Raw genomic sequence first — 15,522 nt, 5'->3', positions numbered from 1 at the left:
GTTGCCTAAATTCTAAAGCTTAAACTTTTTTTTTCCTGATCTGAATTGAAAAATAAAAGTCGGAATCAGAAAATTGCAATTAGCGCATCTCTACTTCTTCCTACTTCTTATCATCGTATGCTTGCTGCAAATTCTTGAATCCCTATCACTATGATGGTTAATGTTTTATACCTTTTTATTTATATCATGTTCCTTGTAGGTCATCATAAATCCATTATTTTTTCCTTTTCCAAAAGCCCAACTCAGTCTTCACTATTTCCTGTTTTTCATCATTTTTCACGTGTAATCCAAATACTATAGTGGCTCATGTGGTCTTTTTTCAGTTTTTTTTAACACAACCCTTTTACCCTTTTGATTATTTTAAAAAGCGATAGCCTATTGGGTTCTCTACCTGAAATAGAGTTATACCGGTCTTGAGGGTGCCTTCTGAGTCAGAGGAGAAGCAACGGGAATTCTTTGCCCTCAGGTCACTCCTTCGTCTCAGTGAAATAGTGCGAGCAGTGAATGAGAGACGGTTGTCTTGACTACATTTTTCACATCTTAACAGACCTTCCCAGTGCTTCACCCTTGTTTCATCTTTATTTCCTCCCAGTTTTCTTTTTATTTATATCGCAAACATCTTTACATTTTTACCTTTACCTAACTTTACTCCAGGTTTTCCTCCTTTCTATATAGTCATACTTACTCCAGTGTTTTTCTGTCTGCCATCTTTTTTTTTTCTCCAGGCCTTTTTCAATGACAAGTACATCCAGGAGCATCCAGAGGACCTTGAAAAGATAGAGAAACTCAAGGACCTCATCGCCTGGCAGGTAAGACCATACCACTGAAGAGCCATGGGACACGTAGGTGAAAATGGCAAAGCATCATAAGGGTCCAGGATTCAGGGAACAGTGCTTTTGCCAGTTTGTTTGAAATTATTTACTTTAAACGATGTTACATTCTTTGCATTCTTTTTCCATAGCACAAGTAAAGAGCATAGGAAGACATGGCCGACAGGCAGTCAAAATGCTGAGTATGGATTAGATGGTGTGAAGGAGCTTGGGAGGCATGAAAATGTGCATTCATCCCACTCAGTCTTTTAACATCATTGGCACTGGTTTGCATTCATTTGCTTTGGGCAAGTCACTATGGTTAAAATTATTAGAGAAGTTTATTAATGGAATCAACACCAGAAATGTTCAAACCTTGCACCACCATCTACAGCCTTCCAGACATTACGCTGTGTGATTTTGAAATTTAAAGTAAAATTGCATTTATGTGTGACACTTCATTAAAGTGATTATACATAAAAAATAAAAATGAATCAGTGTGAAACTTACAGCTGAACATACATTATTGTTTGTGCAGTAGCAGTAGTTTTCAGTGCAGTAACTCTTACAAACAGGGGAAATGTGAGCCTCTGTGAGCATCACTGCAACACTGAGCGAGATGCACATGCAGCAGGCAAGAAATGCACACGAGGACTGCTGGAAAGCAACATCCTGTTTAATAGAGTATAACTCTCTGGATCTGAACTGTGGGTTACTTTAATACTCAAGAAGTTGTGGTTTCCTGCCTTATGGTTCACCCAGGATCTGAACAGATACAAGAAAAGTCTGCTTCGTATTCTAAAGTTGTACCTCTCTCAGTTGTTTGTAAAATAGGTCGACTTTGTGCTCCGCATCTTTGGTGGAACTTCGCCGACTCTAAAAAGGAACGCTCTTTTGTTTTTGTTGTGCCTTTTGACTTTACATGGTTCAGTGATTCACACAGAAGAATGTATCTTGTATTCGTACCTCGCGTCTGACACTGATGATGCTGCTCACATAATTGTTTTGCTGTATAGCGAAGACTTTTTTTAAAAATACAATTTTCCATGTGTGCCTACTTTACTTAGACATACAAGTGGCGCGTACGTGGGGATCTGTAGGAAATCGCTGACTGAAGTAGAGGTTGACACAGCAGCGGCAGGTTACCTAAAAATAAGCATGTTGCTGCTTCATCACTCCTGGAACGTTGTGCATATCACAAAGGCGTTATACATGACAGGGTTGGAGCAAGCAGCTGGATTTCATCTCTAAGACCTATCAGTTATTTTTATACTTATCATGAAGCAATGGCAGCAAGCAGTAATCTTGGTGTGATTACCTTTGTGGCATAGGCTTTTATTTTTTAATTCCAGGGTACTACTCAGATAAGGAGCCATTTCAAAAAGTGTCCTTAAAATCATTGTTTCAAATTATTTCGAGGTTATTTGGTGTAATCATAATGCACACATGCCATAGAGGAAAGCCTATGCCAAACATACCCACAACAAACTTTAGAGCGATCACTAAAGCAGATTTGAATTGGTGTCAGCTGTCTCTTTGCCAGAGACTGCAGGCTTGTTTATCTTGTGTTTTGAATCCATCTAAATGAGACAAATGAAGGCAAGCCGGCTCCAATGAGCAAACTAAACGGGTAGAAATGAGCCGTTGTGCACTGCTATCCTGAAATACCCATTGTCCTCATTTAGTAATTAGAGAGAAATGAGCAAGTGGAAATCAGGAAAATAGGTGTTGTAAAAAAACAACAACAACAACAACAACTCCCTGGCAAGTACGAAGTAGGGTTTTTAGAAATGTTTATGTTTATAATTGGCTCTGGAAAGATGCCTAAATTAGTTCCTGAAACGCCTCACTTCTACATCGTTCAGTCTGTTTATGGGGAGCTAAACGATCAGGGGAATTTTCATCAGGGCATCAACATTGTATTCACTAGCATAAAAACATCATCTTTTAATGGCAGGCTTGTTTCCTAATAGGACCCTCTAACAGAAGCCTTTTTCTTTTGGTCGCTTCATCTCACATAAAGCGGAGTCTGCTTATTAGTCTGTCTGACTCGCCAAATGTTGCGTACGTCTCCAAGACCTGCGCGACCTTCACGAAAGGTCTTAATATGTCATCGCAGCTTTAATACCAAGCATCTCGAAGTCAGCGTGGCTGTCCTACCACCGCGGGGTGTGGCTCAGAAGTCTGTTTGTTGTGAATCAGAAAGGCAGTTGAATGACAGGGTTCAGTTAAGAACAGTAGGCTCTGTTTTTTTTTTTTTTGGGGGGGGGGGGTTTAAACCACAGTGCCATTTCATTTATAGCTGTCAGCTGATAATACTGGCATTTGCCTGTTTATAAATGGGGCTCTAGCGTGATTTCTAATCGCTGCAGCCCACTAATTATGATGGCACAATATGTGAATTCGGGACACATTAAAAATTATTAAGAATTATTAAAAATAAACTGTTATAGGTTCATGATAGTCCTGGTTATTTTTGCAACCTTTAAAGCTTCTGACAAAAATTATCTTTTGTCATAAGGGGGTTAAAAAAGGACAGACGTGGCCACAATTGTACATTTGCATTGCCTCAGTATTGCCGTATTGTATCGCCTCTATGTAATTTTAGACACGCTTGTGTCTAGTTTCTGTGTTCACAGAACAGCAAAGTCATGCTGTTAGGCTTGAACTGTGCATGTTCTATTTAATAACCACTCATTTTCTTGTACTCGTGACTCCTTTGTGCTCAGTTCGTCTGACCTTCTCTGCAAGCAGTCTGTAGTTTTACAAACTGCTGTGTTGGTTTAGATACACTCTTCCACTGTTTTTGCTACCGTCATTTATCAATATCGGGGCAGAAAACTCAAACTACCCACATGTCAATATCCTTCGTGCCATTTTGATTGTCTTCTAATATATTAATGAATGCTATTTTCAAAGCTTGCATGAAAGGGGGCACTGTTAGTGACATGTTATTGTCACTGTGACTTATGATCAACAACAACACTCTTAGCTTTGCCTAGCCTCCCCAACTAGCATGTCATCTCTGACACCTCAGCTTTGCCTCTTTATCCCGTAAAATAACTCAAATGTACCTCTTCCATGAAGTAAACTAGTTTTTACAGTTTGTATTGTCATGACTCTGTAAGATAATGTTTACCGTGGACTTGGTGTTGGCTTTTTATGAATGCAGAACCAAGTCCCCAGTTTCTAATAATGACATTCACCTTAGCATCACGAGAGCTGATATCTCTTACTGATATACCAAATTGTGAAACTGATAAACAGATATCTCTCTTAGACAGCCGGAGAGGATTAAAAGCATTTTTTTAAAAGTTAAGTTATGTAATTAGACTCGCAAGTTTGTGTGTGTTTGTGTGCGCATATACGCACGTGTGTGTGTTGACAACCTTGAGCCTAAGTGTCTTCCGCAATGAGCTTATCGCTGTGCAGCCACCAAGCAGAAATCTGTTGCCATGCCTCAACTCAGCCGCACTCAATCATCCAAAGGTCTATAAAAAGATGTGGGTATCCTGGGAGACGTGAATCTTGCCTCAGCTTTCACTCTCGCTGTGTTTTTTCATTGCTTTTTCATCTCACAACACTTCGTCCTTCAAAAACTCCTCTCCCCCCTCCTTTCTCTTAACCTTTTTCACCTTCTGCCTCTCTTTTCCTTCCCTTCGCCTTTTCATACCCAGACGCATCTTTTCCTTCTTCCGTGAGATCCCAGTGGTGATGATGCAGGTGCTCACTAACAGGGGGAATGCCTGCATGGTGTCTGTGGCCTCCATTTCATTTATGCTTTCGGGCCAAAGGTTTTGTGATTCTCATATCACAGGATGCTGTTTATTAGCACATCGTATCACATACCTGAGAACATATAGCTAGGTGGCTAGTGTCTTTTAACAGGTGTGTTTCTGCGCTGCTAATCTTCCTTTCTGACAGAAATTCTTATCTTGACATGGGTGTAAATAAAATATAAATGATTTGGGGAGTATTATGAAACATTGCATCACAAAAGTGCATTGGTGTTTTGGACAAGTTGAATGAAGTGGGCTCATGATATGATATGCCCTGGGAGGAAGTTTGTCCTCGGGGAATATAAAGAAGGGTAGGCTAGGGAAGGTCAGGTTAGCACACACACAAACACTTTTCTTTATTATCCCACCTATCCAATATGTCTCACGTCTCACAGATTATTTCTTCCATTTGTTCAGGTGAATTTGTTTCATTGTCTGACTGGGATCAGTAAATGCAGATGTTGAAATTAAATCCCGTTTAATGCAGTTTTTTTTTAAGCTATTCATCAGAGGGGAATTACAAACACCTTTTTTCAGCTTTAACTGTATTTCTCGTTTATAGAGGTAACGCGGTAAAGTAATATTTTTACAGTTGCTATGGGAGAGAAGGGATCTGCTGTTAACACAGCTGACTATAACATCTTTGCTTTTTTCTGCCAAAGATGGCATGAAACACCTCTGCAAAAAAAAAAAACAGAAAACCCTCAACCTGTGATTTTAACCAGCAGAGAGGAAAATAACACTCAAATGGTCACTCTCCCAAGGGATGGTGCGTCCTCCTCTTACCAGATTTAGTCAGCAGAGCTGTGGCACTGGGGTTTCCTAATTACTAGTTTGCAGCAGTTTCAGTCTTCCCCCCTACTCTCGCTCACTGCCTGTCTTTCTCCCTTTTCCTCTACCTGAGCTGCTTCTGGTATGTGTTTAGATTTTGTTATTCACCAGCTTCCTACAGAGTGGGAGGCAGCAGTGTTCCTGAAAGGATGCATTATACTGTTTTTTGCAATCAGATATGGAGAAGAAAACATCCAACCAAACAAAGTAGATGCCTGTTTTCATTGCCATGTTTTAATTTATATGTTGCATTGATGTTGGTGGGGTCAGGAAGGCGGCGGTAGTGTCATGGCAACAGCTTTCTGTAACATGTTCCTGCTTCCACCTGGATAAGCTTGCAGTGCATATGCAAAATTACTGATGTACTTTTACTGCTGGTGCTGAATATGCACATCCAAGAGGGCAATGAGCTAAAGGACATGTGCATGAAATTAAGTTTATGAAGTTAATGACAGACGCTAATGCATTCCTCTGAAGGAAGAAGCAGCATGTAGCTGATCTCTCATCTCTGCAGTCCAGGGTGTGTTTGATGAAGTTGTCTCACGCTGCTGTTTTTCTTCCACCAGATTCCGCATCTCGCTGAAGGTGTTCGGATCCATGGAGAGAAGGTCACAGAGGCACTGAGGCCTTTTCATGACCGCATGGAGGCGTGCTTTAAGCAACTGCGGGAGAAGGTGGAGAAACAGTATGGGGTAAAGTCTCTGGTAAGAGCTTTTTCCTGTACTAGAGCTTCTTTTTTTTTTCTTTCTTTTCTTTAAACACAGACAGTGCTTTGTAGCTCAGTGTGCTAATTTTAACAGGGACTAATGGGATCTGCAGTTCTTTCTGGTGCTTGGCTAACGATTTCTGTGAGATGGACTTTCTGAAATATTTTATAATATTATTTGTTATTGTTACATCTCTCATACATCCATTATGTAGGATGTTGATCTTCCTTTTTCTGTGGTCAGATTGTAGTTTGTACATTTATTCATGTCTTTAATATTCAAAAGGTAGCACTAATGAAATTACATGTTCTTTCTTTAGTATTTTGTTAGGTTTGTGTCATTAGAATATACCTAATTACGGGTGTATTCCCAGAAAATTTAAAGGCTTTCTTGACCCGGATTAAAGTTGCAAAGAAACAATGTCCATCTTCGAATGACGCTTTAATTTTCATTCAAATTCCAAATTCTGTCTCACAGAGCTGTGTTGGCAAAACATGTCCATAGATGCATAAACGCCTTTCAGAGTGCTCAAAACCATCTTTGTGGAAAGCAGACAAGATGTTTGCATATATTTTTTTCATAATGACACAAAAACGAGGTGCAAACAATTCACTTTTTTGGTTTGTCATTAAAACAGATACAGGTGTAGGTTGCACACAAACATGGCAACTGAGAAGGACTGACTCTTGTTAGGACTTACAGGATTTTCCTGTGTCATAAAGTGCTTCCAAACTTTTATAATCTGGCGTCTGAACCAGAAAATAGAGCGAAACAATTCAGTGAGATTTCTAAGTCGAGATGCTCGGGCTGACGTGATAAAAATGGCAAATTCACAGTTTAGTTTGCTGTTGTGTGTCACGTGTGTTTTTCTTTTTGCTCCAGTCAGCTGTGAAGTTAGTGTGTGTGTGTGTGCGCGCATGGTGGGGTAGCCTCCATCTCTCTCTTCTTTTACAGATTTAATTGCTGCTTGACCAAGCTTTTCACTCAATCTTGCCTGAGGTAACGGGGCACCTGCCCATTTTTAAAGTAAGAGGGTGGTGACCTTTCAAACAAGAGAAAAGCTATCTCTTTCCAGGGTGTGATAATGAGGTTACCCTATCAGGTGTGTGATGGCCCCTTTCTTTGGCTGAAAAGACTCTTTAAATGCAAAAGGTTCCTTTGTTAGAGCTGCTGTTGCGAGATTTTTCTTTTGTCAGATTTCAGCAAAAATTAATAGTCCTACAAGATTCCTTCTTTTTCTTTTTACCGCTAACCTTGTATGTTCAGATAAGCGGCTCTGTTACGAGCTCTGTACTGGACATCGGTTTAGGATAAAACTGCAAAAGACCTTCAGCTTTACAGTTTTCCTGTCACAAGCCAGCTATATATTGTGGGCGGTTTTATTGGCAGCTGGAGTGTTTTTAATGCTGTGTAAAAAAATTATCACCTTTCTTCCTGGTATGGAGGTGCTGACCATTCGAGTGACTGCAAAATGGTCGAGCTGGCAGTGATTATACAAAAGTATAATCACTGCCAGCTAGTGAAAGAGTGACAAATTAAAGGGGAAAGCCAACATAAAGTGTCTAAATGAAGTGTTGTGCCACCATGTGTCAGCAAAAGGCCTTCGGTGTGCCTCGGGCGTTGATTTCACAATTCTTTGCTGCAGTGATGGAAGCCATTTTCCCCTCATTTGATGTTATGATGAGCACCACCTGACATCAAAGTCCAAAATCTCTCCCTAGGTGTTCATTTAGGTTGCAATCTAGTGACTATGAAGAAGATTCCTGTCATTTTCTTGCTTAGTATTGATTTGCAGTGACCCTTCCATCTAATGGGAGAAGTGGGTCTAGTGTAGGCCTTCTCCTGCTCACTTAGATCATTTCCACTTGTAGTTTTGATGGAAAAAAATGTGATTCAGGAGCCCCCATGCAGGATTTTTATATATACCACAGAGGATGATTTCATGGTAATTGCTCCTCTGTACCATGCCATATATTTGTTCTTTCTCTACTCTTTTAATCTGGGATTTCCTGTAATTTGTCACCCACTGCTACCTTATTCACCGAGCACTTTCTAAGTAACTACAAAGCAATCAGTAACATTTAAACTAAATAATGTTCTGTTTTTTATTTGTTTGTTTGTTTTCTTCTCTGCTGCCAGCCTCCAGCAGATGAACGGCGGGGACCTCGTCCTCCCTCCATGGTGAGGTCCTTCACCATGCCCTCCTCCCAAAGGCCACTGTCAGTAGCTTCAGTCACCTCCATCTCCTCTGACAACTCACCCTCCAGGCCCGGCTCAGATGGGTAACACCATGCTTCACTATTCTTTGGGGCATAAATTATGTCATCTCTAGCATTCGTTCTGTTTTATTGTTCTTGCAGGAATCAATGTTGTTTTTTTGGGGGGGAGAAAAATCGTGTCATTTATACACAGAGGTGCCACTTTGATTTCTTATCTAAGAGAATTTCAGAGAAAGTGCTTGAAAAATGCATCTGCTTTCTTTCTTCCAGTTCACATGCAGGTTGAAACTTTAACAACTTCACATTGAAATTGTGACTGAAGTATTCTTTGCGCTATTAGCTCTGTTTGTTATTTAATCAGAATGTACATAAAACACATGCATGCAGCAGATTTGTGTAGATCTTTGAAACTGATTACTATTGATAAAGGAATATTCCCACATGTTCTCTGGCATGAGTCGGGATATACAAATTAACACATTTTGTTTGAGTTGATGTATTGTTTTTATTATTATTATTATTATTATTCAGTTTTGCGCTGGAGCCTCTTCTACCAAAGAAGCTGCACACCAAGTCTCAGGACAAACTAGACCGTGATGAACCCGAGAAGGACCGCAAAGAGAAGAAGAAGGAGAAGAGGAACAGTAAGCACCAGGAGGTCTTTGACAAAGAGATGAAAACAGCGGACATCTCTCTGCAGCCAGCTGAAGCTGTCATACTGTCAGAGACGGTACGTTTTTACGTCTTCTGTTTGGGTCGGTCATTCTCGTAACTCTGCTAACTTGTGTCAAACATTTGGACTTGGGGATAGATTGGAGTTTGAGGTCAGAGGTTACTGTGACCACACAAGACATGATAAATTAAGAATTTATATGCTAATTATGACCCAATAAGACATAAATGTCAAATAGAATGAAATGGGAAGTGATGAAGTTTGAATATCCAAAAGGCCGAGGGTCAACTTCACTGCGACATCATAATGTGCTCCCAAAACACTTTTCTTGTTGTTATTCAGCTACTTCATAAATCAGGAACAGAAGGAGAAATTCTAACTGTATTTATAATTTGATCAGATACTCATTTGGTGACACTAATTTTAGGCGCCCAAATAGAAAGTGTCTCTTTTCTAGCTGTCACCTGACATAGATCCGGGTGAGAACAGATTTCTAAAACGACGACCGTCTTTAACCTGCTAGCTCACAAGTAGGAAGACCAAATGATGTTTTTGCACCAGTGTGCTAAAAAAGGTAGCTAACAGCCCAGTGCAATCACCAATAGAAAATGGATGTGATGCGAGCTGTGGATACTCTCCAGGCACCTCGCTTGCCTAGACCGCAGAGTATTTCAAGTGGTGTGATCACTGTGGACTGCTTCCTGCTGGGTGAAAACAGACAGCTGTAGAAAACATCCCAACTTGTTTCCCCCAAAGTTCACACGGGAAAACAAGCATGGAAGTGCTCTAGACAGACAGGGGTGTAAACTGCAATTTCACCGATTGGAGGAGACGTGCAACTGCAAGGTGAAAACTGTGGTTTGAGATTATTTTTCGTTTGTTTTTATCAACCTTCCTTATACTCTTTTAAACCTTCTAAGGGAAAAGTATTAAAGGCAAAAAAAATCCAGAAAAGTTTGGCAAGTAAACACGTGATCACCTAATGCAATCATAACCCGTCTTTTTCCACTTGCACATAAAACATTGTGCAATATATGTCGCACGGCAAACATCAGTGGGCCATAGAATAGAGAAATATCCCTGCTGTGTCTTTTGGTGTTACTGTGAAGGTGTTTTTTTTTTTTTTTTTGTCTTCCCTCTCATGTAGAGTAAGAGAAGCTACAAACAAGAGTATTTCAGTTATGTTTTGTTCTCTTCAGATCTTTGACTTGGTCTTTATTTTCTTGCCTTTTCCTCTCTCCATGATGTAGCTCACAATTCTGCTTCTCAACTGTTCCCTCAGTTCTCTTTTTACTCTTCATATCTTCATCTCTCCCCCTCTCCTCTCTCTTTCTCTGTTGTGTTCATGTCCCTCTTCACCACCGCTGTGTCCATTACAGCCGAGTGGTATCACTGTGTTCTCATTGCCCAGTGGGAATGCTCCCTGGCTAACGGCAGTAAGATAAGGGCAGGAATGGAATCCAAAAGAAGCCCCTGGCAACGGTGGAGCCGTCTGGCTCATGATGCGAGCGTCATGCCCCCGGGGTCAAGGGTAGAGAACCTATTGGTCTCCGGTGATTACCACATACTAGGATGTAGTAGCTCGGTGTGAAAGTATAATCTGGAATCAAGAAATTGCTTTTTTCACCCACAATGTGAATTTCATCTTCAGCATTCAAGAGAAAATTAAATCCCTGAATAAAGTGTGTTACTTTTAGTGTCTCCCTTGTGGCTGACTGTTTCAGTTGGCCAATTACAAAGTTGTTTGTTAATGTCGACTACAGAGTGGAATAGCCCTCAGGATACAGCTTTTCATATTCAAATTCCTGCTATACCAAAGTGGAGAAAACACAGTCTTGCATGCAAACAATTATTTGTAGCCACAAATAAGTTCCTGCAGTCCAACAAGAACATTTATCTGAATGGTTTTTGCTTTCCTTCACAAATAGCCCGTTCAATATGGCTGTATATACACACATGTGAAAATAAAATGTTCCCCTTTAAGGGATCTTTTATTGGCTCCCTATGATATTTAATCAAAAGTCTCTTGTCAGTAAATTTTATTCTCAGTTCTATTTTATTGACTTCTGTAACTTTCGTTGTTTACTTTGAGCCCGCTGTAATATCACACTGATATCTTGTTTTCTTTATGGCTGATCACACAGATAAGCCCTCTGCGGCCCCAGAGACCAAGAAGCCAAGTCCTTAATCAAATTGTTGGAGACCGCCGTCTTTCTGTGTCACCTGGACCCCCTACTTCTTCCTCCAGCTCCTCCTCACAGTGCCCCCCACCCATTACACCAAGGAGCAAAGTTTCCTACAACCTGCATGCCGTTTCCAGTAAGACGTCGTACTTTGCTGCCATTCAGCATTATTTTTGTTTCTGTTTTCTTACCGTGACACGTTGTAACTGCAGTATTTTAGGGGTTTCTGTGTGTATATTCGCACACCAAGTAGTTTCACGGTAACATTACCATTAGCATTTTCTGTCCATACAGCAAATCTAAGGCTGACACTTGTCTTTATCTTGATGACAGACGCTTGTCTTTATATATCTATATATAGATATATCTATATCTATATCTAGATATAGATATATCTAGATATAGATATATCTAGATATAGATATATCTATCTATATCTAGATATATCTATATATAGATATAGATATATCTATATATAGATAGATAGATGTTTCATAGGACTCCATACCTACTGCAGAGCCAGAAAATCCATTATTCAGTAGAGGTATACTGTTCTGTACTGTAAATTCCCCTCAAATGTGCGAAGTAATGACTGTCTCCGAAATTTAAGTCCCCTTTCTTCTAGTTTCTTTGAAAAAAAAAATTAATTAGTCTCAATCAACATAAATTTCTCAGAAATGGACCCTTTTTGAACTCTTCTGGGTACCAGCCCTGCTGTGTAAGATATTCTAATGTAGTTCAATGACGAATGTGAGCTGATGAGTGCCCTCTTGCACAGGTCTGGAGCTGAACGGGATGGGTTGCTCTGACAAAGGTGAAACCCCTCCTCCGCTGCCTTTGAAAAGCAACACAGCTGATTACGGCAACCTGCTAGATAATCAAGACTTGACGAGTCCCTCGACACCTCCACCACCCCCTCCACATCAAAGAGTAGGTGTTTTAATTAGAGCTGAGAGCAGCTTCTTAATGATGCATGGCACTTGTAATGAAACAAGCGACCGCTACACGCACTTGACATTTGGGTCAGCCTCCTCCACTATCCCCTGCTCGTGTACTTCCTGTGCTGACGTGTGCGAGTTCGTGCATGTGTGTTTTTTGTTTACATTTGGGCTCGTTGTGGATTTGTCCGTCATTTTTTAGAATGTGTGTCACAGAAAAGTGTAGGCATCAGTCAGTTAGCAGCAAGAGCCCACACCCACCTGTCCACCCAGTGTTATTTATACTCATTGCCCCTGGTGCTCAGACGTGATTGATTGGATGATTACTTTACCTCTCACATCCATCAGAAGCCCTCGTGTTGTTAATCAGCGGCTCATCTCTCCACGCTCGGCGACTTCTACTCTAGCCAGCTTCACCACTCTGTTAACTAATCTTATTTATCCACTGTCACGGCCCACAGACAGGTAGTAAAACAGAGCCACATGCACACCGTGTGGCAGCAAGCTGACAGTAATGTAGTGAGCGCAGATGTCCTGAGACTGAGTGACAGCCATTCTTCATTTACAGTTTTGATGGAGGCAGAGGTGAGGTCACTGACTTGCATTACTCCTTGTCTGTACTCTCTGCTGGGAACTCAGGTGTTTGAGGAGGAGAATTCAGGTGGAGAGACAGGCTTAAACAGCTGAGACATTTTCCATCTGGATTAAATAAGACTTGAAATCACCTTTCACTTATCTCAACACACCAGAAGATCTCTAGCCACTAATCTTTATTCGTACCACCTCCCCGTTTAATTCTTTTTGTTTTAAAATGTTATCCAATTTTTCTGTCAAATTGTTCAACAGTTTTTCAAATTAATTAATAATACAAAAATTCTAAGTATTAACAATTTTAAAAATGTCACGGCATTTTTAAGAAAGTAATGTTTTTTTCCTGGATATTTTAGCTGTAACTGAAAATATCTACTGCCTGATGACAGTTTTCTCAAATGGTCAGTGGGACTGTAAAAGCAACACAAGACTTGGCAATTCCAAGATCATAAGGACACCCATCTGTTAAGAACATTGAAATTGTTCAACAAGGTTGGAAGCAATGTGTCCCCAACCCTGGTCCAGAAAATTGTGCTAAGATGTTGCATTTATCCAAGAATCACCTCCATCTTGAAGAATTCGTCAGACTATTGAATACAGATTTCAGGGTCTAAACTTCAGCAAAGTCTTGATATAATGCTAGCCTCAGAGGCTACTAATCCAATGCTGAAGCCCATAAACCTCAAGGTACATTTGGCCATTTACAAAGCAGCAGTTGGAAAAGGGAGAAACTTTGTAGTTATGCAGTTTGTGCTCTGATAAAAAAAAAAAAAAAGACTTGCACACAGGGACACAGTGAAATGTGGTGAGCCCTTTGGCAGGAAAACAAGTTTCAGTTTCCTTCACAAAGCATACAAACAGGAGTCTGAATAATTGTGTGCTTAACTGTTATCGTTGGTTATCATTATATAGTAGTTTTATCGCTTGATGCAATCAGGGTGGAGGATTGAGTTGGTGAAATAATGTGTGTTGTAAAAGAAGGTGAGAAATCTTTGCTCTGTAAACTCTATCTTACTACTTCCGTCATTTGTAGAGCCATGCAGGCTGTAAGATAAGGTATGACCTGTTTTAATAAATCAAAGCCTTGTGTTTAATAAATTATGTAAGATGATCCAAGTATTAACCTCTTGTAAAAGAAAAAATAATATGGGAGCAATAGAACATGCTAATCTTGCGCTTTAAATCCAAAACTATTTTGCAAAAACGAGGTTTCACGTTCCCGTTTTGTCTGTTCGCAGCAATTTCCGCCACCTCTTCCGAGCAAGACTCCTCCTCCACCTCCTCCCAAGACCACCAGGAAACAGGCCTCCATCGATTCAGGAATTGTGCAGTAAACAAAGAAACTTGACAGTAGGACCAAACAACACACTGACAACGCAACAAAAACAACATCAACAGTAACCCCAGAAAAGTGGTTGTTTTTACCCACACATTCCTCGCTTCCCTGTCCCAGCTTGACAAGATGAATACCTCACCGCAGCCCGCCCCCTCGTACCATCTTTTCTTTTCCTTTCTTTTTTTATGTTATGTTTTTTTTGCCTGCTGTTTGACGATGATGCAGTCTGCAGCTGGGAGCATGTTGCACAGAAGCATTCACTGAATTTGCAGATGCTGTCTAGGACCGACACAATGCCGCATCGAAATTTTATTGTGACATTGTGCTGAGACAGACGAGCTTGGACCAACGGCTTTCCAGTACTGACCCACTCTCAAATATATATGAGAGCAAATGGCTCATTAAAGCATTATTTCCCTCTTTACTCATATTCCCACTGTGTACAGAGGTTTGTATATAGGACTATTTTATTTCAGGTTTTTTGTATGTGACTTGATTATGATTTTTTGTATTAACGTGTCATTAGATTAAGTGGCATTTATATGAACAAAAAAGGGCTTGTAGGTTTTGAATTGACAGGGGCTTTACAAAGTTGGTATGTGGAAAAAAAAAGATGGATTTTATTGGTAAAATTTTGGAGTGCACATACAACTAACTCCTACCACGTTATCATTGTTCAGATCTTGTCCTTGATTGCTGTAACCTTGGATTTCAGTAATAATGACTGTTCCCAATTCACTACTGACATGACTTCTGAATAAACTTTCAAATGTATGTATTTTTAAAAGATGATGTCTTCCTCATTATTTCTGCGCGCGGCGAGAGGTGCTGAAAATAGACGCGAGTGTTTGCACATTTCAGAAATCCTGAACAAATTGGCAATCTGTATGTTTCCTCACTTCAGCTGAGCACTAAGTAACGAAGCTTTCTGCTTCTCCTGCTTAATTGACAGCCGTCGCCGCAGCCACTTCTTTATCAGTGGTGTGTTATCGGGAAATGCCGCTTACATGTACTCAAATGCATTTTCATTTGCATAATTTGTCCTCTCGCTAAACGATCGTTTCTGTTTTCGAAGCCGAATGTGTGAATGTGACCCGTGTTTGAAAGTGGCGACGCGTCAATAAGCCAGCAAACAACAGCTGCCAGCTTTGTCCTGCCTCGTACGATCTTGAATTCTCGTTTTATGGGAGCTGCTGAAGGGCACACCAAGATTTTCATTTTTTCTTTCTTTCTTTTTTAGTCTGGGTGGTTTCCACGCTTCTCGAGTATAATGACGTGTCATCTAAATAAGTGGCTATCCTTGAAACTTCCTGGGATTTCTGTCCTGGACAGATTTAATATATTGTGACTCCAGATTAATAGTTGGAGTGGAAAGTCGGTGTATAATTATTACTTGGAGAGCAGCTTTAAATTACATTGCGCTTTAATTACATTAATAATATGCATTCTTCTGGGT

At 40.3% G+C, this 15,522-nt stretch overlaps 1 protein-coding gene across 2 annotated transcripts in view; it reads left to right on the top strand.

Annotated features, from left to right (window-relative positions):
• dock1 (dedicator of cytokinesis 1) overlaps positions 1–14,853 on the top strand; it is a 198,034-nt gene extending 183,181 nt beyond the window's left edge. For both annotated transcript variants that reach the window (XM_082543129.1, XM_082543130.1), the window contains exons 46-52: positions 726–809; positions 5,986–6,123; positions 8,266–8,408; positions 8,877–9,075; positions 11,163–11,337; positions 11,980–12,131; positions 13,969–14,853. In XM_082543129.1, the coding sequence (XP_082399255.1) occupies positions 726–809; positions 5,986–6,123; positions 8,266–8,408; positions 8,877–9,075; positions 11,163–11,337; positions 11,980–12,131; positions 13,969–14,064 (987 nt within the window). In that variant the 3' untranslated portion in view covers positions 14,065–14,853. The remainder of the gene's footprint in view (positions 1–725; positions 810–5,985; positions 6,124–8,265; positions 8,409–8,876; positions 9,076–11,162; positions 11,338–11,979; positions 12,132–13,968) is intronic.
• The last annotated feature ends 669 nt before the right edge of the window (positions 14,854–15,522 follow it).

The sequence above is a fragment of the Aulonocara stuartgranti genome (assembly GCF_965226115.1).
Source record: "Aulonocara stuartgranti genome assembly, chromosome: 8".
NCBI classification, from domain to species: domain Eukaryota; kingdom Metazoa; phylum Chordata; class Actinopteri; order Cichliformes; family Cichlidae; genus Aulonocara; species Aulonocara stuartgranti.
The sequence above is the reverse complement of the archived record's forward strand: the minus strand, read 5'-3'. Positions and strand labels throughout refer to the sequence as shown.